The sequence below is a fragment of the Carya illinoinensis genome, chromosome 10, assembly GCF_018687715.1.
Source record: "Carya illinoinensis cultivar Pawnee chromosome 10, C.illinoinensisPawnee_v1, whole genome shotgun sequence".
Classification (NCBI taxonomy): domain Eukaryota; kingdom Viridiplantae; phylum Streptophyta; class Magnoliopsida; order Fagales; family Juglandaceae; genus Carya; species Carya illinoinensis.
In genome coordinates, this window is record NC_056761.1 from 10,198,401 (window position 1) to 10,224,590 (window position 26,190).

At 36.0% G+C, this 26,190-nt stretch overlaps 3 protein-coding genes across 10 annotated transcripts; all 3 read left to right on the forward strand.

Annotated features, from left to right (window-relative positions):
* Window positions 1–1,229: 1,229 nt before the first annotated feature.
* On the forward strand, window positions 1,230–17,982 carry LOC122279215 (sister chromatid cohesion protein PDS5 homolog B). 6 transcript variants are annotated; one of them, XM_043089658.1, is made up of 35 exons: window positions 1,231–1,489; window positions 3,739–3,942; window positions 4,048–4,229; window positions 5,108–5,234; window positions 5,385–5,603; window positions 5,788–6,004; window positions 6,117–6,262; window positions 6,396–6,541; window positions 7,665–7,814; window positions 7,944–7,992; window positions 8,077–8,268; window positions 8,650–8,832; window positions 8,921–9,075; window positions 9,155–9,281; window positions 9,423–9,572; window positions 9,714–9,773; window positions 9,957–10,093; window positions 10,251–10,368; window positions 10,515–10,649; window positions 10,779–10,975; window positions 11,583–11,745; window positions 11,867–12,013; window positions 12,919–12,999; window positions 13,083–13,268; window positions 13,371–13,473; window positions 13,558–13,754; window positions 13,862–13,972; window positions 14,255–14,334; window positions 15,398–15,449; window positions 15,574–15,660; window positions 15,754–15,800; window positions 15,958–16,020; window positions 16,107–16,258; window positions 16,936–17,357; window positions 17,448–17,982. In XM_043089658.1, exons 1-35 carry the CDS (start codon window positions 1,397–1,399, stop codon window positions 17,493–17,495), a joined length of 4,926 nt encoding a protein of 1,641 aa, XP_042945592.1. In that variant the 5' UTR covers window positions 1,231–1,396; the 3' UTR covers window positions 17,496–17,982. The 6 variants fall into 6 exon arrangements, with proteins under 6 accessions (XP_042945589.1, XP_042945590.1, XP_042945592.1 ...); XM_043089659.1 differs by having other exon boundaries at window positions 13,374–13,473; XM_043089657.1 differs by having other exon boundaries at window positions 13,083–13,473.
* Window positions 17,983–19,208: 1,226 nt separating this feature from the next.
* On the forward strand, window positions 19,209–22,850 carry LOC122279216 (protein C2-DOMAIN ABA-RELATED 11). 2 transcript variants are annotated; one of them, XM_043089661.1, is made up of 4 exons: window positions 19,209–19,432; window positions 20,050–20,204; window positions 20,742–20,837; window positions 22,175–22,850. In XM_043089661.1, exons 2-4 carry the CDS (start codon window positions 20,094–20,096, stop codon window positions 22,469–22,471), a joined length of 504 nt encoding a protein of 167 aa, XP_042945595.1. In that variant the 5' UTR covers window positions 19,209–19,432; window positions 20,050–20,093; the 3' UTR covers window positions 22,472–22,850. The 2 variants fall into 2 exon arrangements, with proteins under 2 accessions (XP_042945595.1, XP_042945596.1); XM_043089662.1 differs by lacking the exon at window positions 19,209–19,432 and adding an exon at window positions 19,457–19,934.
* A 920-nt stretch (window positions 22,851–23,770) lies between these two features.
* LOC122279217 (DNA oxidative demethylase ALKBH2) lies at window positions 23,771–25,781 on the forward strand. Of its 2 annotated transcripts, none has more exons than XM_043089664.1 (4): window positions 23,771–24,087; window positions 24,453–24,569; window positions 24,697–24,886; window positions 25,308–25,781. In XM_043089664.1, exons 1-4 carry the CDS (start codon window positions 23,854–23,856, stop codon window positions 25,496–25,498), a joined length of 732 nt encoding a protein of 243 aa, XP_042945598.1. In that variant the 5' UTR covers window positions 23,771–23,853; the 3' UTR covers window positions 25,499–25,781. The 2 variants fall into 2 exon arrangements, with proteins under 2 accessions (XP_042945598.1, XP_042945597.1); XM_043089663.1 differs by having other exon boundaries at window positions 23,774–24,087; window positions 25,299–25,781.
* The last annotated feature ends 409 nt before the right edge of the window (window positions 25,782–26,190 follow it).

Genomic DNA, 26,190 nt, shown 5'->3' on the forward strand with positions numbered 1-26,190 from the left:
AAAAGGTTTGGACATTGTATTTCAAGAAATAAAATAGAACAAAAAGGCTGATTTAAGTATATAGCCTTTCAAAATAAATCAAGTCTATAAGTGATGAAGGCAAAATGGCACAAACATGCAATTATCTTCACATGCATATTGTATTTGTTTTGTAATAAAGATGAGAATGTTAAGTTTAGTTTTGTTCATTAAAGTAGCATATCTTGACAAGAGTTTGGCTCATATATGGTGAAAAATAACTAGATGTGTTCTAGTACATAAATGTTTGAATAATGTTTGCATATCCAAACATTATTCAAACATATATAAATATTATTCAAACACAAATACTGTTTGCGGTTGTTGAACTCTTCTAAATTTATCTCAAACTAATTTATCTAAATTTAATGGAACCCGCTACTTTTTCAACTTCTCATAAAAAATTTAAACTCATCTCAACCTATTTTATATATTTCAACATAAAAAGTTAAACTCATCTCAACCTGAAAAAGTTAAACCCATTTCAATGGGACTAACAAAATACTACTATTCACAACTCAAATTATCTCATCTTAACGTAAAAAAATTTCAACTTTTTCATCTAATAATTAAAAACTTTCTGAACTTTCAAATAAAACACAGAAAACAATTCAACTTCATCAATTCTTAAAATAAAATTATAATAATATTTTAACTTCATTATATTTTATTAAATTTTTTCTCTAATCTTTCTCAAAATTTTAGAAAACATCTTAACTCAAATCATTTCACTACTATTTACAAATCATTTAATTACTATTCATAGAATTTTTGTGCCATTTCATCTCAATATCCATATATATATATATATAATATATATATATATATATATATTTCCATAGTATATAAATAAAATTTAATTCACAATTAAACACAAAATAGTTATTTATTATATTATAAAAACAATAGATAACTTCATCAAATCACTTAATAATTTATAATCATTCTCTCGTATTAATAACAAATTATTATACTATTAAATTATCAAAAATTTGTAATACCCAGTACCATTGATTAAAAAAATAATAAAAAATAAAAGGATTGAATTTTGTATCACTTTTACTTTTTATTTTATTTTATAGTTTAGTGTGATTTTATCTTCTTTTTGAAAATTAGTAAAGAGGAATTTTGATTTTTCTGTTCGGGGGAAAAAAAAAGAAGAAGATGGAAACCGAAATATCGGATAGATATATCTGCATCACACTTTTATGAAGTCAGAATCTCGCGAAAATTTCGCTCACATTTGGAGTTCATTTCGGACGCTTGTTCGAAACTCGAAAGCCCCCCCAACCCCGAAGAGAGAGAGAGAGAGTTTCCTGGCCATGAGCAAAGAGCTCGTAAAACCCTCTGACGACAACCTTTGCTAAAACTGGAAGAAATGGCTCAGAAGCTTCAGCAGCAGCTCAAGGAGGTCGGATCCAAGCTCGAGACCCCTCCCTCCACCAAAGACGCTCTCGTCAGGCTCCTGAAGGTATGCATTTTCCTCTAATTTCTGTCATACGTCGGTTCTTCCTGTTCTCTTCCTCCGTTGGTTATTTCCTATGTCTGGTTTCCAAAAAGCCTAAGCAAAACGATGCTAAAGAAAGCACACACATTTGACTCTCACGTAAAATTATTTTTGTATTATTTTCTTTGGAACATAGTTAGTAAGCTAGTTGCTGAGTTTTATGGTATAATAAATTCAGCCAGACTTATATGCTATTTGAGCTAAATAGTGCAAAAGGTTTAAAATTCATGTTTAATTTTCCTTCTTTTTTTTAGGTTAAATGGAATGCTTACTTGCATTTACACCTCCTAATATCGATATTAATATATTTGTTGGAATTCTGGGGAGAAATCAACTGAATAGGGTTAATTCGCAGAGTGTTTTGAATCTCTCTGATAAATTAAATGATTGATAGTTACCGTGGAAAGCTTTTTGTTTTTGCTCTGGTTTGTTTCGTGTAGCAAGCCAGTGTAAACTAAATAAATTGAGACTTCGAATATTCTATTTTAGGCTTATGAGGACTGAATTACTCCATTCAAAGTAGCCAGCTAGTTCTAGTTAGGATCGGTCTGAGTGAAGCTCTTTTTGCTGTCTCTGGGTTAACCTCCTAGAAAATTTGACTTTGTTGAGCTAGAAAGTCATAATTTTGATGGGATTTTGATCGTATCTGGTCCAAATAAGATTCTTTGTGCTGACCGTTATGGAGTCGGGCTACCCCTGTTTGTTATGGGTAATGAGGTTTCTTGTTTGAGTTAATTTCGAAAAAGATCAGTGACACTCCTTGATGGTTTAGCTTTGAGTTATACTTCTAGTTGTTCTTATGGATTGATTGAGCTAGCCAGTATTCATCTGGGAGAGCATAATAGTCAGCTTTGATCTGGACACTCTATTAAGATCTTACTGCTGTAAGCTGTAAGCTCAATGAGTTCATGTGCATAGGATGATCTTGACATGAAAATCTATTTATTGAGCAATTTCCATTCTGACATCACGAAGAGGCTGTATATAAACAATCTGATTTGAGGGTACCTGAGACAGAGTGTTTTTATTGGCCTGTCTTGTTTTATTATTTGAGAGTTGCAACTGTGCCTTGATGTGTAATACTGATCCCATCAGACCAAAGCTTAAGGAGCTCCTAGATCATTATATAATGACAAAATGTTTGGTCATGACAGTTTGTTGGTTCTTCATTCTATGGTTTCTGCCAACAGCAAATAATGTTATGTTCATTCAAATTTAGCTGTTGTTGGATTAAAAATACAGATAACCTTCGTTCTAGAGCGTATCTTTTCTGATTGAGGAATTGATTGTTTTACAGTTCCAATGACTGTTAAAAGATACTACACAGTGCCATGATGAAAGAAAATGCTACAGGTGGCCAGCACCATTGAAGTCATTATATTGAAAGACATGACGTGATAGCTAAGAAAAAATAGATGGAAACTGTGATAGAATATAGGTGATGACGTCAAATGGTCATATTTGCAAGTTTCCTCCTTGGAAGCATACAGAATAATCAAAATTACGTTGTGTATTTATCCATGGATAGCAATCATATGGTTACAAGATGTCAATGTTACTGAGATTTCACTTGCTTTTATTGTTATGCGAAATAAACTTCTCATTCTGTAACTTGAACAGCTGATGTTTCGATCAACTAAAATACTGTTCTGAAGTGCTGTTGATTGGGCTTTTTAAACTGACCTACAGACCTACATGTTGCATACAAACCGCATATGTCTAGAATGGCCCATTTCTTCAGCTTACCGATATCATTTTTTCCTGTCTTATTTGTGCCTGTTAAAACCACTTAGTTGTTATTATTAGTCATATATTATTCTCTAGGTCACCGATAAATATGTTATGTTGAACTCTTAGCATTGACACGCTTCCTAAATATGTATTTTGTTGAGTTTGACAGACAACCAGTGATTTAGGTGTATCCTCTTAATGAAATGAAGGAACGAGATCAATCGTGGTGAATAAATAAGTAGATCTTGTCTGTTTCCTTTTTAACAAGATAGACCCTTGATTTTCTCATTGGAAGTAAGCTGAGCTTGTATCTTATCATTGGCATTGAACATAATTATCCAAAATATTCAATTCAGTCTTGTTAGATGTGCACAATATTTAATTCACGTTGTTGGATGCTAAAATGTGTGAAATTATACATATGAGTTAGGTTTCTCATTTGGTTAATAAATATCATGCATTTTTTTCCTGTCAACTTGCAGCAAGCTGCAACATGTCTCTCTGAGTTGGATCAATCACCATCGGCTTCAGTCTTGGAGTCGATGCAGCCTTTTCTTAATGCAGTTGTAAGGCCAGAATTGCTGAAGCACCAAGATAGGGATGTCAAGCTTCTAGTTGCAACATGTATTTGTGAGATAACCCGCATTACTGCACCCGAAGCCCCTTACAATGATGATGTTTTAAAGGTAATTTTTTTGTTGTAATTGGCAAGTGGTTTGCGATGTTGGTCATGCATTTCCATTTTACCTCTATTTAAATTGTACTCCCATCTAATTGTTATCTATTTGCAGGATATCTTTCACTTGATTGTAGGCACTTTTAGTGGGTTAAGTGATACCGGTGGTCCATCATTTGGTAGGAGAGTGGTTATCTTGGAGACTATGGCAAAATATAGGTCATGTGTTGTAATGTTGGATCTTGAATGCGATGATTTGGTGAATGAGATGTTCAGTACATTTTTTGCCGTTGCCAGGTTTGCTGTTATCCATTTTTTAATAATTTCAAATCATTTTCAATGAATGTGCTTCTTTAGAAAGATGCTGATTCCTTTTTGAATTATTTGGTGGCCATGGGCATTTATGGTGTCGTATAAATGGATGTATTAATATAGCAAAGGAATTGTTTGTTTGGAATCGAATGACACATTTTTTACTGATTCTTTTTTATCGATAAACAAAATTTTATTGAGCATAAAATAGACAAAGGCCCAAGTATATGGGACATATACAAGAGCGTCACTTATGCATGCTAGTATAGCAATACAAGGAAGTCATGAAAGGACATGCCATCATTTTTTATTGATTGCTATGCTAAAACACAGAATTTTCACCTTTTTTCCGTAATTTGTTGGACTATGAATCTTAAATTCAATTGTAATCTCTTATGGTTTAAGCTTTTCTGAAATAGTTGGCTCAGACGTTTTGCAAAGAGAATTTGTGGGTAGATGTGCACTTGCTGTTAGCTTTTCCCTAATCTCATTTAGTTTTTAATTTTTTGCCTTGGCACATTGAGCATGTATTAATATAGTAAAGGAGTTGTTTGCTTTGAAGTGGAGGACACTCTTTTTACTGGGTGCAGGGCTACGACACGGAATGTTCACTGGCTTAAATGACTCATTTTTCAGTAGTTTGTTGGAATATGACTCTTAAATTGAATTAGAATCCCTCTTATGGTTAAAGGTTTTCTGCAATAGTGAGCTAGGATGTTTTGCAATGAGAGTTTGGGTAGATGTGCACTGGCTGTTAGCTTTTCCCTAGTTTCATTATATTTTTTTTAACTTTTTTTTACACTGAAGGTGGGATATCTTCTGCAAATTTAATTACTGCTGTACTAAAATTGTTACATATGCAGGGATGATCATCCAGAAAGTGTTCTGTCATCAATGCAAACAATCATGGTTGTTCTCTTAGAAGAGAGTGAGGAGGTCGGGGAGGATCTTTTATTTGTTATATTGACTGTATTGGGTCGTAACAGAAGTGTAAGTACCTTTCTATATGCCGGTGTATGCAATTGCTTAAATTGCCCTCTTATAATATGTAACATATTTTGCTGCAATAGCGTTGAGTATTCTTACAATGCTACTTCACAAGGGAATTGGGAATTGATGTTAATGGAACTTGAATTCCAGGACGTTACTATGGCTGCGAGGAGGCTTTCAATGAATGTTATAGAGAGCTGTGCTGTAAAACTTGAAGCTGGCATAAAGCAATTCCTTGTATCATCAATTTCAGGAGATAACCGGTCGGTGAACAGTCACATTGACCATCATGAAGTTATTTATGATATATATTGCTGTGCTCCACAGATCTTATTAGGAGTTGTCCCTTACCTTACAGGAGAGCTACTGGTAATTACTGATTCAGCAGCTTACGGTTCTGTGCATCCATTATTTTTTACAAGCCTGTTTAATGTTATACCCATACCTTGGATGCATCCCTTAGCATCTGTGATAAAATTGAGTTACAAATAAGAAGCTTAATGTTATTTAATGAGGAAAAAATGCTTCTCTGTTCCAATTTCAACATCTGCAGACTGATCAGCTAGATACTCGTATAAAAGCAGTGAGTTTAGTTGGAGACCTCTTTTCTCTGCCAGGAGTTGCTATCTCTGAAGCCTTTCAGCCAATCTTTTCAGAGTTTTTGAAGAGGTTGGCTGACAGAGTTGTCGAGGTTCGAATGTGTGTCCTCGAACATGTCAAGAGCTGTCTGCTGTCTGATCCATTAAGAGCTGAAGTTCCACAAATTATTTGTAAGTGAATTTTATTGATTTACAGATTTACGATCTTCTAACATGTACTTATCAGAGAAAAAACATTTGTGTGTAACATCTACTGACTTTGATTTTGGTCAACATTTTACAGCTGCACTTTGTGACCGGTTGTTGGACTTTGATGAAAAGGTTCGTAAACAAGTTGTTGCTGTAATCTGTGATGTGGCATGCCACGCTCTAAATGCTATTCCACTTGAAACTGTGAAACTTGTAGCCGAGCGCCTTCGGGACAAATCTGTACATATGCTTTCCCTTCTCTCTTTTTTTGAATTTGTTCTTCTTTTCTTGTTTAAAGTCTCCAGCTAAAAGAAAAAGTAAAGGCTATCTGCCAATTTTTATTCCAATATTTTCTTTTGCTCTGAATTTCCAGCTGCTTGTTAAAAAGTATACCATGGAGAGGTTGGCTGAAATATTCAAGGTTTATTGCATGAAGTGTTCCAACGGCTCAATCAATCCTGATAATTTTGATTGGATACCTGGCAAGATTTTAAGGTGTTTTTATGACAAAGATTTTAGGTAAAAATTTAATTTTGCATGCTGATCAAGATGTTTTTTGGTTGGCTTCAGGTTTTTCTTGATATTTAATGTCATGCAAGGAAAAGCCATCTTGGTTTGCATTTATACAAATAATATGGATAAAGTATTGAGCGACAGCATCCTCCTGTTCTGATAACAAATCAAAAGATGATAGGTTGTAAGATTTGATCTGTTATGAACTTCACTAGATGTTTATGATTTGAGCCGTCAACAGAAAACTTTAGTCGATAAAGGTTTACGTGTTTTGATTATTTATTAAGGTCTTGCATACTTGGGGTTGTGCTTACAACATAATTGCTTTTACTTGTAAAAAAAACTTCCTTTAGTACTTCATTCATTACATATATGGGTATTACATAAAGCAACTAGATCAAGGTTGACCCATAAGTTAATCCTGGTATGAAAGTTGTCACATATATGTCAATCTGGTTTAATTTAAATGTCAGCACTAGGTTTTGTCATTTTCCATCCTAGGGTTCATTTGGTGAATTAGCTTTTGGCGTGAGCAAAATATGAAGTATCATTGTAATTATGTATGTACTAATTATCCTAATCTTCGTCTCTGAAAAAATGGTATAACAATAAGAAATCAGTAGTATAAGAATGCATAGCAATGTCAATTTACTAGACTAGTGAGAATCCTGCAAAGAGATCCATCTGTGCTTGCATTATGAAATTATTGTGGCTGTTATTCCAGAAGGGTTTCTGGCTTTCTGGGTTTGGGATGTGCTTACACCCAATGGTCTGTTCATTCTTCGATTGACATGTCAATTTTATTCTCCTTATAGTTGAATTCTTGTCTTGATCAATCATCACACTTTTTCCTTGGGATGATTTCAGTAGTAAAGTGAAAATGGAAAAAGAAATTTTCTTTGGTCGTGTTGGGATGCTGGGCACTTGATTTGTGTCTTCTTCTGAAGTGAATATGGTGAAGAGTACTCCTACATTGATATTAACTTATTGCAACGGTAGTAATTGCTATCATTGTACAACTTGGTGCTAAGAGGGTGGGCCAAAAGTATTTGCTCCTTGATTTTTTTTTAATGTAAATTTTGATTCTTTTTGGTGAGTGTTCATGTTCTAAACTACTTCAATTGTTCAGATCAGATACAATTGAGTCTGTTCTGTGTGGGTCTCTGTTCCCAATTGAGATGTCCATCAAAGATAGAGTTCGACATTGGGTAAGAGTCTTCTCGGGATTTGATAAAGTGGAAGTGAAGTCCCTCGAGAAAATACTGGAGCAGAAGCAGAGGTATGTTTTATAAATGTTTTGTTTTAACATTAGGCAAACTCCATGTGACTTTTGGTAGACTTCCCGATATCTCAGCTTTTGTTTTTGGTGGATTGTGGACTGATTTTGGGAGATTCTCTTGGGGTGCAGGTTACAACAAGAGATGCAGAGGTATCTGTCTCTTAGGCAAATGAATCAGGTTTGCAAACATTGAAATTTAGAAGATATTGATCCGTTATGAGCACTCTCAAAATCGAAGTGATTGATTGTCCTCCAAATACAGGATGGTGATGCTCCTGAGGTCCAAAAAAAAGTCCTTTATTGCTTCCGAATTATGTCTCGCTCATTTGCTGATGCTGTAAAGGCTGAAGAGAATTACCAGATTCTTGATCAGTTGAAAGATGCTAATATATGGAAGATTTTGACAAATCTTGTCGATCCAAACACTAGCTTTCAACAGGCTTGTACTTTTCGGGTAGGGATTAAGCTACTGAATAATATCATGTATTCTAGAACTGGTTTGTTCATGCCACATGGTTGGGAGTAAATGGGTGGATGGGGGTAGTTGGAGGACCTTGTTTTTAACTCCTTTGTTTGGTTTTGATTGGACTTGATATACCACCTAATGAGAATGAAAATTCTTTAATGAGTTGAATCAATGTTGACTGTTTAGTGTAAATGCAGCCAAAACTTGAAAGGAATTCAAAAAGAATTTTTAATTTGAACTCTCTGTGTCATGGACTAATTTCAATCTCATGAACCTCACTTATGTTCACCTATCTTTATTTAAAACATCGGAAACTGCATCCTGTTCTTTATGGAATGGCTTTCATATGAGATTTTCATTTACTTGCAGGATGATTTACTGAGGATACTTGGCGAGAAACATCGACTTTATGATTTTTTGAGTACTCTCTCTGTTAAGTGTTCTTATATGCTTTTCAACAAGGAGCATGTGAAAGAAATACTTCTGGAGGCTGGCACACAAAAGTCGGCTGGAAATACGCGATATACTCAATCTTGCATGAACATACTAGGGGTACAAACATGATGTTCCTACCTTTTGTGTTCTATCCAAAAAAGAATTTTGAAGGAGTTAATGTTAATTCTTTTGTAAACAATTTCAGATTCTTGCATGCTTTAGTCCATTGTTGCTGGGTGGGGCTGAAGGAGAATTAGTGAACCTTCTTAAAGATGACGATGAAATTATAAAAGAAGGCGTTTTGCATGTTCTAGCTAAGGCCGGCGGTACCATAAGAGAACAACTGGCAAGTTCATCGAGGTGCGACTCTTGAAATCTTTGACATTGTAACAAATTGTTCATGTATGATGTTAATTATCTCTGTGTTGTTTACATGCAGTTCCATTGACCTTATATTGGAGAGAATATGTATAGAAGGCAGTCGAAGACAGGCCAAGTATGCTGTACATGCTCTGGCAGCCATAACAAAGGATGATGGACTCAAGTCACTTTCTGTACTATACAAGGTTCGTTTTATGTTTCATCTTCCTATTTCACTTTCTGGCCTATGCTGCACATGCATCACCTGTAGATTTCCTCGACTCACAGCATTGTCAATGTGTAGTTCTGGTATATGCTAGAGCTGATCTTTCTTCCTCAATTTTCAGAGACTTGTGGATATGTTGGAGGAGAAGAGACATTTGCCTGCTATTCTACAATCTCTAGGGTGTATAGCAGAGACTGCAATGCCAGTTTTTGAAACTAGAGGGAGTGAAATTGAAGATTTTATAATAAACAAAATTTTGAAGTGTAGTAATGTATGTCTTCCAAGATCTACTAGTCTTGTGCAATTATTACCATTTTGATTCTATTTTTTTTTTCATTATTAGAAGAGATTTTGTTTTCATTCATATGTGCCTCACTATAAATTTGTGTGTATGCATCCTTTACTGTTTCAGAAAGCAGAAGATGATGCAAAAGGATCTTGGGATGACAAAAGTGAACTGTGTTTATTGAAGGTAAACTGTTTGGGGGCAGAATTGTATTTTAGTTCTTTTATGTGTTTCAAGATAATAAAAGTTGCATGCATTGAAATTCATTGCTCGATAATGACCAGAATTATAATGTTCTGATATTTTCAGGATAATTACCTTTACAATTGGCTTACCCTCTCTCTCTCTCTCTCTCTCTCTCTGCTGCAGATATTTGGTATCAAGACAATGGTTAAGAGCTTTTTGCCTGTTAAAGATGCCCATCTTCGTCCTGGCATTGATGGTCTTCTGGATATTCTAAGAAACATACTTTCTTTTGGAGAGATATCAAAAGACATAGAATCAAGGTATTGTTAGCTTTGTGGGAGCATTTTCAAATTACACTACAATTTTCTGTTTTGATTCACTTTAACAGTTTAGCTTGTTTTTCTGGTGTGATTTTCTTCAAAAGTTTAGTTGTTTTATAAAGTTTGAAATTCATGTAAAAGTCTCTCCATCTTATAGTTTAGTTGATAAGGCCCATTTGAGGCTTGCTTCGGCAAAAGCGGTTCTTCATCTGTCCAAGTACTGGGATGAAAAGATACCTGTTGATATCTTTCACTTGACCTTGTGGACATCAGAGGTGGGCTCCTTTACTTCAAAGCTGCTCCTAGTATAATCTTGATTTTCTATTTTTTTTTTAATTTTATATAATTATGGAAATAAGTGGTCAGTTTTCACAATGATCTGAGAGTGATAGATTAATTTTTCCTGGTACTGATCTTGTAGATTAGGTTCCCTCAAGCTAAAAAACAATTCCTGGGCAAGGTCTATCAGTATATAAAGGATCGGAATTTGGATGCTAAATATGCTTGTGCATTCTTATTTAACATCATCGGATCCAAGCCACTAGAGTTTGACGAGGTATGTATACCAGAGTTGATTGATTAGTGGTAGTTTCCATGTTCTCATGAAGTGCATCCTATGCATGCTATAGTGGCTAGATTTGTGAGAACCAGTTGGCTGAATTTGGCATTTTGCTTTGCTATGCAGGAGAGACAGAATCTTGCTGACATTATTCAAATGTATCACCAAACGAAGGCTCGACAAATCTCTATGCAATGTAATGGAGATTCCTTGACAGCATATCCTGAATACATCCTCCCATACTTGGTTCATGCTCTTGCTCATCATTCATGTCCTAATATTGAAGAATGCAAGGATGTCAAAGCATTTGATCTTATATACAGGTATACTTACTGTTCATTTTATTTTATTCCACCTTTGATATGCATCCATTGGGTCTTGAACCCGTAATCTTATCCTCCACCCTGATCTTATTGGAGGTGGCAGCCCCATTTTGAGCTAAACCTTACTGGCTATTTCACATTTTGATTTTGATTTTGATTTAATTGTATTTATAGAGATTGTTTCATGTTGTATTTCACGGGAGTTAGAATTTTATCGAGAAGCAGAAGGAATAAAACTCAATGCAAGGCATCATAACATGTTTCTTAATTTTTATGCTATGGAATTAGATAAGTTTTTTTGTAGGTTTGTTCTTTCCCATAGTGTTCTCTGTAAATTGTACACGTGCTTTATTTGGGCACAAAATAATAAAATTGTTGGCGATATCTTCTTGCCAATTCACTGTATAGTAATTTCATTGTGCAAAAAATTATATATTCTTCTTGCCACTTATGGAGCTTTGATGCACATTTTTTATCACTAATTTGTCCATTTTTATCTATAAGTGTGGTATATTCTTAACTCTTGACTGATCGTTATGATGAAAATCAGTATGAACTATGGTATTTGATGTGAATGCTCATTCCTTTATTGTTCTATGTTCTTCAGGCAATTGCACTTGATTATTTCCATGCTGGTGCGTGGAGATGAAGAAGCCAAGTCAGAAGCTGGTACCAGCAAGGAGAAAGAGGGGGGAATTCTTTCTGTTATTTGCTCTATCTTTCAAAGTATCAAGCGCTCTGAGGATATAGTTGATGCAGCAAAATCAAAGGTGGTGATAAAACTTGTCTCATCTCTTGGCTATCATTCAGTTAATTAATCTAAACTTAAAAAGAAAGTGAATACAGAGAAATATAATTCCGTGCTTAACAAATTTCCTTTGAAATTGTCAGAACTCGCATGCTATTTGTGACCTTGGGTTGTCAATCACCAAGCGCCTAGCCCCAAAGGAGGATGACTCACAACGGTCAACTGTGTTGGTCTCCCTTCCCTCCATGCTGTACAAATTGTTTGAAAAGAATGAAGGAGATGGCTCTGTGGTAACTTCTGCAAAGAATTCATTTCTCTTGTTTTTCTAATTTGTACTGGATTCGGGTCAAGGATAGAATTGCTGATTCTTTGACATATATATGGTTACTGAATGCATTTTATTGTGGCACCAATGCATGGCTTGATATCACCTCATTGATTGTCCATCGATAATTCTTTATTGTTCTTTAAATTGCTTGAAAAGGGATGTTTTTATGCAGCAATTTTGACTTATGACTACTGCACTACTTGAATTCTTAACTTGATAACACTTGATGATGCTAAAGTTTTCATGCTATGCTCCATTTTGGATGTTTACAGTGTAGCGTGAAGCTCTTGTTTTGCAATTAGGCTATGCTGGCAGATTTGTGTATCTGTGTGGGTATGTGTGTGTGGCTGGTAGTGGCATGACATTACTGAATTTGGATGTAGATGCAGCCTTTCAGGGCTCGTTTGGATAGTGAGATGAGATGAGATGAAATGGTTTGTGAATTGTAGTGAGATTGTTGAGTTGAGATGAGATGAGATAGTTTTTGAAAATTTGATGTTTGGATTCGGAAGTGAGATGAGATGAGATGGTTTTGGATTAGAAAGTGATTTTAAAATAAGTGTCTGGATAAAAGAGTGTCTTGCCGTATGAGTTGAGATGAAAATTCATCTCATCTCTGAAACTAAATGGCTTAGTTTCTGGGCATGGAGTTGTATTTGTGGGAGAAAAGAATATATCCTTGCTACCTACTGATACGTGCATAAAACCAATCCCCTTCTTTTGTAAAACTTGCCTCATTTATAGTAAATCTGGTACTTAGAATTCTTGGAGTCACTTGCATTAATTCTTTTTAAAATGGGAGATATCTTGTGCCCTGTTTCTCATTTTCAGAGAATGTCCATTAATACCATTTATTGTTTTCAATAGGCCAGCGATGGGCAAACGTGGTTGGCTGATGAAAACGTCTTGACTCACTTTGAGTCACTTAAGTTAGAAACTGATGAAGAGGTATATTTTGCCAATCTGTGGCATGGTAATGATAGTTTGTGCATCTTACATCTTTTACTAAAATAGTGTTTTTATCACATCAGGTGTTTTCTGAAGTAGCTCAGGATGAAGAACTGAAACCTGGTGAAATAGATGGAAATGAAATGCCTCTAGGAAAAATGCTAAAACGCTTGAGATCTCAAGGGACCAAGGCTAAAAAGGTGAAAAAGAACACGTCTTTACCAGCTGAAGCAAAAAATGCTGAAAATGATGTTGATATCTTGGAAATGGTGAGGGAAATAAACTTAGGTAACTTGGGTGTGTCTAATAAATTTGAATCAAGCAATGGTCATGAATATTTCCCGAGTAAGAAAACAAAAATGGATCTGAAGCAGGAGAAAGGTAAGAAAAGAAAAGCTAGTGATGCAACATCTGTTAGGGTGCCGAAACGCCCAAGGTCATCCTCTGCTCACACTGCTTTCAGAGCACCAGCAGGTATTTCAAAAGCTCCTTTAAGAGCTTCAGAGGATGCCACTATTAAAGCAAGAATTATTCACTCAATTAAATCCATTGAAACAGATCCAGACATCAGCTCTGATTCAAAAGGAAAAATGTCCACCCAGAAGAAAATGATTGAAGGTGCTGACTCAGACTTGTTGGTACCTTCCCTTCGAAAGAACAAAAGCGTCCGCGCAAAACCTAAAGGAAAATTCTCTGACCGTGGTCATGATGATGAGGCAAATGAATTGGGAGAAGCAAATGACAGTGACATGGAGGTGAGCTCTGCTACTGGGTTAATCTACTTTAAGAGTTTGATACACCTAATGTCCTCCTGGTGGTTTAATAGTGAAGATATCCACTTCTTTTCGTACCTCTATTGCAGAAGCATGATGTGCTGACAGAGACTGATCAAATTGACATAAGTAGTAATGTTAAGTCTCCTATCCGGTCTAGCAGGAAGCAGAAAAGGAAAAGCATTGCAGGATTTGCAAAGGTCAATCTCTCTGCACTTTCCCACCAGTGATATGTCATGTGTATTTTACTTATTTTGTGTATGTACATATGTTTACTTGTGTACTGCTTTTCATTCCTACCAGTGGGTCTTGGATCTACGGCCTCTCCCTCCACAAAGGAAGGAGGTGTTATTTGATCTAGAGTTCTTTGGGCCCTATTTTCTTCTCATATTTGAGGTTTAGCTGTTTACTTAGCATACAGAACTAATGGACATCACCATATAACATGCCATGATTTAATCTGATGTAAATTTTCCCCACAGTGCACATCAAAGGCTGGTGGACGAGATATCGAAGATTTGATTGGTTGCAGAATAAAAGTTTGGTGGCCTATGGATAAGCGGTGAGTCATCTTTTTATCTATATACCGCAAAACAATGAAAGCAAAAGAATGTCTGAGGCCATGCCTGTTCTGCCTCACTCAAACAGAGAAATACATCATCACCTGATACTTGTCCATCTGTTGTTGGTAGTTGGGGGGCTGAACCTTTTTTTTTCCTGACCAGTAGACAAGATTTTACTGAAAATAATAATAGGCGTAGACCAAGTACATGGGATATATACAAGAGCATCACCTATGTATGATTATCTAGTGATACAAGAAAGTCATGAATGCCAAGGTTATTAAAATCAATTACAATGAAACCTATGGAATACTGTTAAAAACGAACGTTCTAAGCTCATCCATTGACCGCTCACGATCTTTAGAGCTTCTTGCTTTCCTCCCCCTCCAAAGACACCACCTTAGGCATATTGGTACTGTAACACCCCGGTCCTCGATGGGTCGGAGATTTACTTCCTGTTACTTAAACTCACATTCAAACAATTCATTTATAGACTCCAAATTCTCAATACCATATAAAAATTTCTGTTTCAAATCAACTACCTTAATATAATCAACCTCCCAAAATACCAAGTCATCAGAACACGACAAAATTACTTAATAAAATTTGCCAATACTCATAGAAACCTTCTATGCCTAATCCATATGCTTAAATCATCTCACTCATGCTCCATAATCTTGATCCTCAGCTGAAATATTCAAATTATCTCAACCATCTTAGTATTGCTGCTGTCTGTGGATTACCATGTAGGCCTCTCCAATTTGCTAGTAAATAAACCATACTTCTCAGTGTTACCCAAGCTAATCCCACTCTAGTAAATAAGTCATTCCAAAGCAACGTGGCAATCTCACAATGGAGTAGTAAATGGTCAACGGACTCCCCGCTTCTTTTTACACATGCAACACCACCAATTCATAACAATGATATGGCGTTTCCTTAGATTGTCTAATTTTCGATTGTTCTAGTTTTTTCTCCTTTCTGCAATTCCTGTCAAGGGCTAAAATCTTCTCCTTTTGATTTTAGACGCATACCATCCTAATGTCTCATTGTTAAAATTTCTAGGTTCTATCAAGGCACGGTTAAGTCTTATGATCCTCTAAAACGGAAGCATGTGGTAAGCTTCGGCATGCCCTTATCCTCTCAGTTAGATGCTGGGATTGGTTGATGTAAACGTTTTGTTGTGTAATTAATGCGCACTACATTTCTACATAATTTCACACCTTAATGTCATATGGAAGGTTTTGTACGATGATGGAGATGTGGAAGTTCTCCGTATAGAAAAGGAGCGCTGGGAGCTCATTGACAATGGTCGCAAGTCTTCAAAGGTTTATTTTATTTAGCATTCTTTCCTCTTGCTGAGGACATTCCTTTATTTGTTTTCAGAAAAGCAATGACTTATTTCTCCCCTTTTCTCGTAGCATAAGCAGAAGTTAAATTCATCGAATGGCCGTCTTTCAAAAGAAGTGTAAGTGTTGCCTTTCTGATGCAGAATGTAGAGTATCTTCTTTTTCCTGTAAAATCAAATTTTTTACTTTTATTTTGGAAGAAGTGTTGTCCCTGTTTGGTTTCATTATGCGTCTCTACCAGCATCAGTATGCTAAATTCTTTTCATTGTTTTACAGGTCACCAAGGAAGCAAAATAAAAATTCAGGTGGCTCACGTTTGAATAAGGAATCAATTAAGAAGTGAGTGAAGCCTTGCATTTTAGGTGCATTTCTTCACATCAAGTTTACATATCTTGGATTTAAATTCAGCTATCTATCTCTTCTAGTGTTAAAGGGAAAAGAACTCCAAAAAGAAATTTGAAGCAAGTACTAAAGGGTGCATCAAAAAGAGACTTGGGTGAAGCTGAGGACAAAGGGGATTCTGATATATCAAATCCTGAACCAGCCACAACGTCTAAAACTTATGAAATGAACTCAGGTGAAGTATCTCTCTCTTCTGTTTCTAGTATCCAATTCTATAGCTTGGACCAAATGACACCCTCCCCCTTAGAAAAGGGGAGGAGGGTGATGTTATGAGTTCAGTCTTGTGTAGGTGCATTGAGCTGTCAAAAAGAAGGCCCATTCATATTTTGTTCATGCAAGGCAATGCACAAAAGTTAGGCTCTATTTTATTTTTTCAACTGCGCCCCCCCCCCCCCCCCCCCCCCCCCCTCTTGATCAATAAAAATTTGATTAAAAAAAAGCACAGATTACTACATGTTCAGGTGGATTAATAGAAAAACATCACGGTGGGCTGACATTGAGATTGCTTGGTGTAGTATGGTGCTTGTCTTGGAGAATGGTGAAGTGGATTTTGACCTCCAATATGTGGCTTAGATTAGCTTCAAACTCATTTTATCTGTTGATGTATATAAATATTAAGCCTTTAGCTTCAAACTCAACCCATTTTAGCTGGTGATGTATATAAATACTAAGCTTTTAGCTATTAGGGTAAATACTTTCTTATATATGTTGATGCGGAGTTTTGCCTTGAAATAAACGTGAGAGGGCACATCACTTTCGGATTTTTGTTTCATTCAAGTTCTGTGTTTTTGCATCCCTGATTTATGGATCTTTCAAAAACTCTTGGTATTTTAAATGCATATTTTTTTCCAGGTGATTCAGAAGGCGAAAAAGCTGAAAGACTGGATGAGAACCTAACAGACAAGGAGGAATCTGAGACAGAGGTGAAGTCATCAAAAACAAAACAATTAGAAGACATGCAGAAGAGCCTGCATCATCCAGATGAATCTGAAGGAGAAGAAGAACCTGATTTTGAAGGAAGAAGAGCTGAAGATGTCAAGAGTGTCCCACAAGATAGTGAAAATGATGATGAGGAGAAATCTCATTCAGAAGATAAAGAAGCAGATGAATTGAGCAGTGCCGTAAAAGAGGGAGCTAATGAAGATGACAAATCAGATTCAGAAGGAAGTCAAGAAACCAATAGAAGTAGTCCCATGAAGCAGGAGAAATCTCGAGTAACATCTGCAAATCCTTCAGGTGCTCGTCATGTTGAAGATTCGGACGATGAGCCTCTTGTACATATCTCCACCCTTTGCTTTTGGCATATAAATTTGATAAAGCCATATTAGCATGCATTATAAAAATTTGTCTCTTATCAAATGCAGATGAGGTGGAAGCATCGAACAGGAAAAAAAGGCTCAAGACAGAGGTAGGGTAAACAGTTTGGCCAAAATAGCTAGCAGTGACATTCATGACTTCGCTGAGTCCGGGATCCATTGCCTTCTGTTTAGATTACAGGCTCAATGGGTGAAGAAGATTAATGCCACTACAATGGCGTAAAAAAGAGTAATAAACATAGAAATAGTTCCCGGCAGCCATGCTCGAAATGCAAAACAGCTGTAGACATTCCATCGATTAAGGTAATCAGTTTTAGTTAGAAAGTGGGTGATGATTTCAACAAATGACCGTGGTAGTGTTAGATGGGTAGGTTTTGGCATGTAATTTTATGAGGTATGGTACATCTCTTTTGATCGTTTAATTGATAAATTTGAGGGGCCACATGTACAGATCATACGTGGGCATAGATGTATGTTAGTATATTAAATGTTTGATTCCTGACAACTATCAAAGTTACATAATCTTACTGCACTGCTGCTACTGTCTACAGACTTGTTAATTTGAAACTCTTTCTTCTTTGCATACGGAATGTTTGGTTACTGTGGCTGGATCTTCCTGTTCAGGTCAATTGGGGAGGGTCAGAAGAAGGCAGCGGAATTGACTCTACCCAACACTTCCAAGCACTAGATATCCCTCTGCCCATAGACTGCTTCCTCAATATCCACCTAATCTCACTTCCACACTACAAATAAAGGTATACTAGAATTAAGAAAAAGAAGATTTCCAAATAGATCACTCCTACTTTTTTCTATAAAGAATGCCTGATGTTTGCACACTCTAAAACTATACGTAGCATTATTTTTCATAAGAAATACCAAGGACACCAAATTTGCATGTTTGACGGCTGCTACCCATGTGGTTGAACAAGTCTAGAAAGAAAAAGAGGGACATAAATGTTTTGTTGTTCTCTGTATGCTGGTGTTGGTCTGTTTCAAGTCTCCCTTTTCTTTCCATTCCAAACCCACACTCGATCCTAAGCAAAATATGATGTATGCTTTGTCAACTTCAAAGATAAAGGCAGTTGGTAAAACACTCGCAGGAATAGGCATACATGTGATCTGACTACATTCAAATGTTTTGACCACAATTCTCATATCTCACCTCCAAATATGGACCAAATCAGCATTGCATTTTGCATACAACTACCAATAAATAACTTCTACGAGCAAATCAATTTAAATATTACGTATTACCATCTCAATGGTGAAGAATGCATGTCGTGCAAAAACAATTTTCTGAATGGTAAATAAAAAATCTTCTCTAAAATTATAATGATTTTCATACACTATGCATATCTAGGATTTATATTTATTCAAGTAATATTAGATACAAGTATATTTTATGTAATCCCTTTGAAAAAAGTGGGACCTAATATAAAAAAAGTAGATTTTTTCAAGTGATTTTATTTTTCAAAAGTTTTGTACAAAGCTCACGTACCTGAATCTACTCAGAAATGCTATATGAGTACAAAAAGATTTTATAAAAATAAACTCATAAATTGACATGATTTTATTTAAGAATTGTGCTACTCTGTCGCCAAGTAATGACCATTGGACATGTCGCCTAGCACATTTGAGTTTTTTTATTTTTGCTTTCATATATCTTTTAATATATTTAAATATTTTAAAAAATAAATTAATATATTAAAAATTACTTCTTTAATCATTAAATAAAAATAAATAAATAAAAAAGAAACGGTACACTTGAGCGACACAATGCAGCATCTCTCCTTCACGTAATAAATAGCCTAGAAGAGAAGGAGTCCATGGTCAGAGTCAATCAGCTAAACCTAAGACGCGCACTGACCGTTTCACGGGACCGAGCAACGACACGGTCTCGTCGAATGATCTCTACCTCTTGCATAAGACGCACGAGTTATTACAGTACTCACATCACGAACAAATTAGATCATCGCGTCCAGCCAAACCTCCCCTCAGAGCTGAGCCTCCATATATATATTTTTTTGTTTTCGGTAACTACAATCCGCTGTTTCTGCTTCCATTATTTTTTTGGGTTTGTTTGCTTTTCGAGCATGGCCATTTTCTCGTGTCTCACACTGTTGTTTTACTAGTCATTTCGGTTATCGATTGGTTTTGTGTTCGCTATTGGTTACTCGGTTTTGTATTGTAGTTGCTGTTGTTGTTTTTGCATTAATTCAGGGTTTTGATTTGAGCTTGTACTCAACATGAATAGATAATGCTGGGATTTTCTTGTTTACTAGTTTATATGCTTTCATGCAGAGCCTCTTAATTTCTTTTCCTTTCATTGAAAATGTCCCAGATTTTCCCTAATTTAAGCTCACCTTTCACGTAAGCATGCTTTATGGTGTATTTATGTGTGTATGTAGGAGTATATGTATGTTGGTATGTATGCATTTGTTTATCTAAGATAAGTGCGTCTAGTTGGGAGTTGTATTGAGAATGATATTCGGAGTGGAGACATCTTTTTAGTTCTCCTGGTGTTATTCAGCGCAGGTTAATTAGTTATCTTAATTTCTGCTTCTCATAACCTTTTTTTCCCACGTATAAAGCCCTTTTTTTTTTTTTTTTTTGTGGTTGAAAGACACATTTTTGGTTCGATTCTTTGCAGTTTTTGGCCTCTTTGTGGCGTTTAGGCATTCTTAGGAGCTGATTATGGCGGAGCCACTGGGACTGCTGAAAGTGATGGTGGTGCAAGGGAAAAGATTGGTAATCCGAGATTTCAAGAGCAGCGATCCTTATGTGGTAGTTAAGTTAGGCTCTCAGGTGATTCTAGACTCAAAAATTGGATTAATTCCTTCATGTTTGTGGATCTGCCGGTTTTTTCCCCTTTCCTTTTTGCTTTCCTTTTTTCTTGAATTATGATAGCACTTTGGTATCTAATTTTACTCTGAGGTATGTGGCTGATCTCATGAGCTCTTTTGTTCCAATAGTCCATAGTTTTTTTTTGATTGATTCATCACCACCAATGGTAAATACACATTGCTGTTACATATTGTAAACTTGATAAACAGTAAGAAGTGCAGCTCTAGTTTATTAAGTAATTTGGAAAAGGATGAACTCACTGACTCAAGAGAATTAATAAGTTTTGTGGTAATGGTTTAAAGGAAAAGAATCAGAAAACAGAAGTGAAGTTTCTATATGCCTAATGTTTGGCAAAATTATAGAATATGAATAACGGTGATCACTTAAAAACTTTCTCGTAGGCACCTAGACATATCTTAGGTACTTGTTACTGGAATCTGTAAATTTTTTTGGGTCTGATAGAATTCCAAACTAACTTATTTGTGTTCTTTGTATCAGACGGCAAAGACCAAGGTTATCAATAGTTGCCTTAATCCTGTTTGGAATGAAGAGCTAAGTTTCTCTGTCACAGAACCAGTTGGAGTTCTAAATTTTGTAAGTTCCTAAAGCTTTGAATTCAGAAAATTTAAATTGTGCAAATGAGTCTAACAGCTTATATGGTTTGCCACGTATTCCAATTAGAGTGGAATTTTTAGGTTTTAATTAGAGTTGAGGTGAGTGAAAGGTGAAATATAGTTTTTTTTTTTTTGTTCATTATTGAGTTCTGTTTCATTCTACCAGCTAAATTATCAAAATTGCTTGGCTGTTCGATTTTAATAACTTCTTGGTAGTCCTTCCTTTGAGCTATCTTCTCATGCTTTAACCAATTGTGTATCTCTTGGTGTTCAACTCCTTTGTTCAACTTGTGAATTCATAGGACATTCAGCAAACTTCACTTTTTAAGATTTTTATAATCTTGGCCCAGTCACGTGAGATCTTTTTGTGTGATGCCTAGATCTATCATATTGAGCAAAATTATGGCAAGATTTAGCAACTTGCTTGAAAAGTCAAAATTCTTGGTTGTGCTGGAGGGGACATAATTGAGCTTCTTGTGTCAAAACCTTAAAGATGGGGTTTTCCAAATGGAAATTTGATTTCTTTTTTAATTTCTTGAGTTATGCATTTAACCTTAGTCCACAGACCTGCATAGTCCTGCTGTATCAGCTGCTGCTTATTTATCCCCCAAAGTTATTCTTGCCCTGGGCAGTTTTGTTAAGTTCATTATCCTTTCTCCAGTACTTTGATCTTCTATTGTAGTGAAGTGGCAAGTTTTGGCTTGGATGCCTTCTTGCAAAGCAGATAACCTTGTGGAAGAAGGGGGATAATCCCTCTTCTGTGCTGTTACGTCCAAGAGCAGTTTGGTACTTATTTGCTTCCCAGCACATAGACTTTGTCTGAAAAATCTGGCGTTCTCTGGCTTTTGTCCGGAAAATGTTTGGCTTCTTAGTATTGGCATTTTGAAGAATGAGAATTGGTTTTTGTCCGAAAATTAAGGGCTATATGGGAAGAGAAGGGATTTGAGAACTTTGGAAAGTTCAGAGGTTCGGGGAGTTATAATGTATTAGCAGGAGTGGAGGGTTTGCAATGCTTTGTTAGTTTATGAAGTGATTTCATCTCCGTCTTGTTTTCATGATTGGAACATTTTCTATATGTTTCCCCTCTTATTTTTCCCCTCGAATGTGGCTTAGATAGAAGTTTAATGTTGATCTGTTTAGAGTATAAGTTCTTCCGTAATAATTTTGTAAATTTAGTTTTGTTCTCATCTCTCCTTTTTACATAAAAAATCTTGCATTAATGGTCTGTTCCCTTAGCTGGCGAAGTGATCTTACTGATGTTAATGACATTGTAACCTCCAGATTTGTGACATCTGACCAAAGTGCATTTTTCTGCAGGAAGTATTTGACAAAGACCGTTTCAAGGCAGATGACAAGATGGGACATGCTCACCTCAGCCTTCAACCGCTAGTCTCTGCCGCCAGATTGAGGCAGATTCTTGGGGTTTCTTCTGGTGAGACAACATTACGGAAGGTAGCCCCGGACAGTGACAACTGTCTTGTTGGGGAGAGCTCTATTAGTTGCATAAATGGAGAGGTGGTGCAGAGCGTATGGTTAAGGCTCTGTGGAGTTGAGTCGGGGGAGATTGAACTAAAGATCAAGTTAATCAATCCACCAGTTACTCCCCCAAGGTAGATTTCTACAAATACCGGTTTGCATTGCATATCTTCAGATTTCTAACAATTAAGGGGCGGGAAAGAGCTGAATGTGGTTGTAGTTAAGTTTTTCCTCATGTAAACCCCTTTATAGATGTTAAAAAAAATACACTTCTAATGTAGAATTAATATACGAATGTGAGTAGGCTGAAGTGAAGCCAAGCTGTGTGTGAATGTGTGTTTGTTTAAAAAAAAAAAAAAAAAAAAAGAGAATGTGTGTTTATTTAAAGTCAGATGAAGTAGGAATTCGAATTGATTTCTATGGTCCTTTAATCTGTATTATTAACTTGGCTTGTGAATTAACAAGCTGTTGAATGTCAAGAATGGAATTTGGCATAAACTGCCTCGTTTGTTTCTTATTTCCGAGCAACTTTGGTCGAGTTATTCAAAATCAAGTGCATGTGTTTTGGCAGTAATTTATTTCAAAGCAAGGTTTATATATTTTAACATATGGGGAATACATGAGTAAAGGATGAACTCGATGAAGGATCCCAACAAACACTCCATTATAACTGATGCAATGCAAAACAAAAATAAAATGCAGGTGTTGAAAACAAATGCATGTTGCCTTACCTTCCCTTGTCAAGGGAGAGCATGCAAAGTGGCAGTTTTGAGTAGAATATCAAACTGTTTAGAGACCGTATATAGCATTACTCATAATAAATAATGTACGTTCATGCTTAAAATCTATTACAATCGACTAATGGAATAAAATATGAAGAAAAATTTCTAATCTCATCTCTTGTCTCTTCATGACTTTCAAAACTCTGACCATTCCTCTCATTCAAATGTATCACCATAAACAAATTGACCCTACCCAATTAAGAGAATTTTTTGGTTTACAAAGAAATATCACAAAAATAATTGAAAAATTAGATTATCAAGCGGTTATATAAAACACACATAGTAAAATATTTACATAATATAATTTGATTTAGAAAATAAATTTTAAAATTTGAATATGATAAATTAAGTCTTATTTTTGAAGTGATGTGAATAATATACTCTAGAGTCTACAGACTTGCCACTTAAAAATAGAATAACTAAAAAGAAAAAAGAAAAATGATAGTTATAATCGTGAGTATATAAGCGCTGTGTAATTATTTTAAAAAATATATAAATATGATATTTACATGAAAAAATTAATTTTTTAATAATAAATTTTATTCTTTTTTAAAGAGACTGTATAATATTTATATACTCAACATTTCTTTAAAAAAAAAAAAAATTACATGAAATGGTTTTTATTATAAAATAAATCTGATCAGTCTTTCCATAAATGGCGCGAAACGTAAAAGAAATGGGGGGTAATGCTAGACCTCCGTGTCTCCAACACCAAACCCTTTCCTGTTGATTATTCCAATGAGTTTGAAGCTGAAAGCGCTGACCGAACCATCCGCGGAATCTAACCCTGACCCTAACCCTAATGGCAGTGCTGTAAAGATCTTGACTTTCGATTTAGGAAATGGAAGCGAAGTCGTATATATACCCAAGTTCTTTCCTTTTAATCAGGCATGGAACTGGTTCGATTACCTCAACAATGAGATCCCTTGGTCCAGGCCTACCATTCGCGTCTTCGGACGCTCTTGCGTCCAGGTACCCCCTCCCCGCCCAATTCAATCAATTTCGTTTTTCCCCTGATTTCCTGTTTGGCGGTGCGAAATTGTAGCTAAAAGAAAAGGAAAAGTCATTTCTTCTCTATCGAAATCCTTTATAACTGCATCCAAATAAATAGGTCAGTTTTTTGTGAACTCAAATAATAGGTAAAGTGTTTTAAGATTACGTATACTTGTTATCGTGGTCCTATAGTTTGTAGAACGAGAGATTGAGGCAAAGATGGTAATGGTTTTGAACAAAGAGTATAATAAGGCTTGGCATTTGGTTCATATATACGCTTGGAAATGGAAATGCTTATTTCCCAGTTGTGATTTATAATGGTTTATGGTATTTGCTTTTGCTAGCCTAGAGACACATGCTATATTGCAAGTCCAGGACTGCCCGATCTGATTTACAGTGGATATCAGCCACGTGCCTATTCTTGGGATGATTATGCTCCACTGAAGGAAATCTTGGATGCGGTAATTAAGAAAAACTGTGGAAATCTCCTTGTGTCATCGCTACCAAAAACATGTATATTATCCTGATGATTGGTTCATTATTGGCGCATACATCGGTATCCGATTTGTTGATCTCTTTTCTAGGCAGGTCCATGAGGCTCTTCCTGGGAGTAGCTTTAATAGCTTGCTCTTGAACAGATATAAAGGTGGTAATGACTGTGTTGGTTGGCACTCTGATGATGAGAAGCTCTATGGATCGACGCCGGAAATTGCTTCAGTGTCCTTTGGATGTGAACGTGAATTTTTCTTGAAGAAGAAACCCAGTAAGAGATCTCATGGTATGTCAATGCATCTTTTTTGTGAGTGTTTTTTCTGCACCAGTTGTCATACTCTGAAAGTTCTGGACTTCTTGATTTCACAGATCCAACTAGATTTAGGCCTCGTTGCATCATTTTGGTCTCTTGGCTTGGATTGTTCTAATCAAGGAAATTACCCCCATCTCTACTTATCAATAAATAAATAGATAAATATATAATAACTAAAGGAGATTACCCCCATCTGGCATCTATCACTGTTTGCATGATAGGTTTCCTTACAAATTCCATGTAGCAGTAAGATTGCATCAGTTTTTTCTTTTTAGTTCCTCTAAATTGTAGACCCGGACGCTTGTTTACCAGTTTTGCATTATTAACCAATTGCTAACAAGTTGATTATGTTGATTTTATGTTTACAATTGTCCTCTGTGGCTAGTGTCAAAAGAACGTGGTGAAGAACCAGCAAGCAAGCGGTCCAAGAAGAGTAGCCATACTGATCAGCACTCATTCACGCTTAAGCATGGATCGCTATTGGTAATGAGGGGCAACACTCAACGGGATTGGCTCCACTCAGTGCCTAAGCGTGCAAAAGTAGAGGCAACTCGTATTAACCTCACCTTCAGGCATGTCGTTTGATGGGACCTTCAACTAAAAGAGAATTGTTTTTCCTTGGGCTTTGTTGAATTGTCTGTAGACAGGCATTGAAGTTCCTGGTGTAACAAGGTGCCACAAGGTATTTTAAATTTTGTTAGGAGATAGAATGTATGGTTTTCCTGAAAACTTGATATGGACATTGAAAGGTTAAGGATCCTTGTAGCTTTTAATGCGATATGCATCTATGTATAGTTCATAACAATTGTCAGTTTTCTCTGTTGATAGTGTTATTATAATTTATCGCAATCGAAGTTAGCTTTATGCATGGCGAGCTTCCTATTTCTCTCATGTGATGGCTCCTTCTGTTGTTCCACTTCCACCTGACTCAGCCGGATCATTCTTGTTCTCTCCTTTCACCAACTACTCTTAATTCTTCCCGTTTGCCTTTCTTATCTCCACACCTCCAAGCCCTACTGACTCCATCCTTTTTAGGCTGCCAGCGAAATTTCATTTACCAATCTTGCTTGTAGCTTATTGGCAGTGCTGCAGGGTCCTTCTATACTTGCATAAACTTCTCAATCATTGGTGAATGAAAATGGCATAGAGATTGGTTGAAGTACAGACTCCCCAACCAACAAGTAATAGCTGCAATAGCAAAGCATGCCGAAAATAACAATGCAGCAATGTCCTTCTGCCTCGGTGGATCAAATGGCAAGCAGAAACCATAGTCGGAT

What these genes read in the sequence shown, in the direction of transcription:
- LOC122279215 (XM_043089655.1), top strand. Translation starts at nt 1,397, where the DNA reads ATGGCTCAGAAGCTTCAGCAGCAGCTCAAGGAGGTCGGATCCAAGCTC. An exon ending in AACAGGCTTGTACTTTTCGG is followed by an intron (nt 8,269 to 8,649) that starts GTAGGGATTAAG and finishes ATTTACTTGCAG; the next exon opens with GATGATTTACTGAGGATACT. An exon ending in ATGAAGGAGATGGCTCTGTG is followed by an intron (nt 12,014 to 12,918) that starts GTAACTTCTGCA and finishes TGTTTTCAATAG; the next exon opens with GCCAGCGATGGGCAAACGTG.
- LOC122279217 (XM_043089663.1), top strand. Translation starts at nt 23,854, where the DNA reads ATGAGTTTGAAGCTGAAAGCGCTGACCGAACCATCCGCGGAATCTAAC. An exon ending in TCGGACGCTCTTGCGTCCAG is followed by an intron (nt 24,088 to 24,452) that starts GTACCCCCTCCC and finishes TGCTTTTGCTAG; the next exon opens with CCTAGAGACACATGCTATAT. An exon ending in ACCCAGTAAGAGATCTCATG is followed by an intron (nt 24,887 to 25,298) that starts GTATGTCAATGC and finishes CTCTGTGGCTAG; the next exon opens with TGTCAAAAGAACGTGGTGAA.
- LOC122279216 (XM_043089661.1), top strand. Translation starts at nt 20,094, where the DNA reads ATGGCGGAGCCACTGGGACTGCTGAAAGTGATGGTGGTGCAAGGGAAA. An exon ending in TAGTTAAGTTAGGCTCTCAG is followed by an intron (nt 20,205 to 20,741) that starts GTGATTCTAGAC and finishes TCTTTGTATCAG; the next exon opens with ACGGCAAAGACCAAGGTTAT. An exon ending in CAGTTGGAGTTCTAAATTTT is followed by an intron (nt 20,838 to 22,174) that starts GTAAGTTCCTAA and finishes ATTTTTCTGCAG; the next exon opens with GAAGTATTTGACAAAGACCG.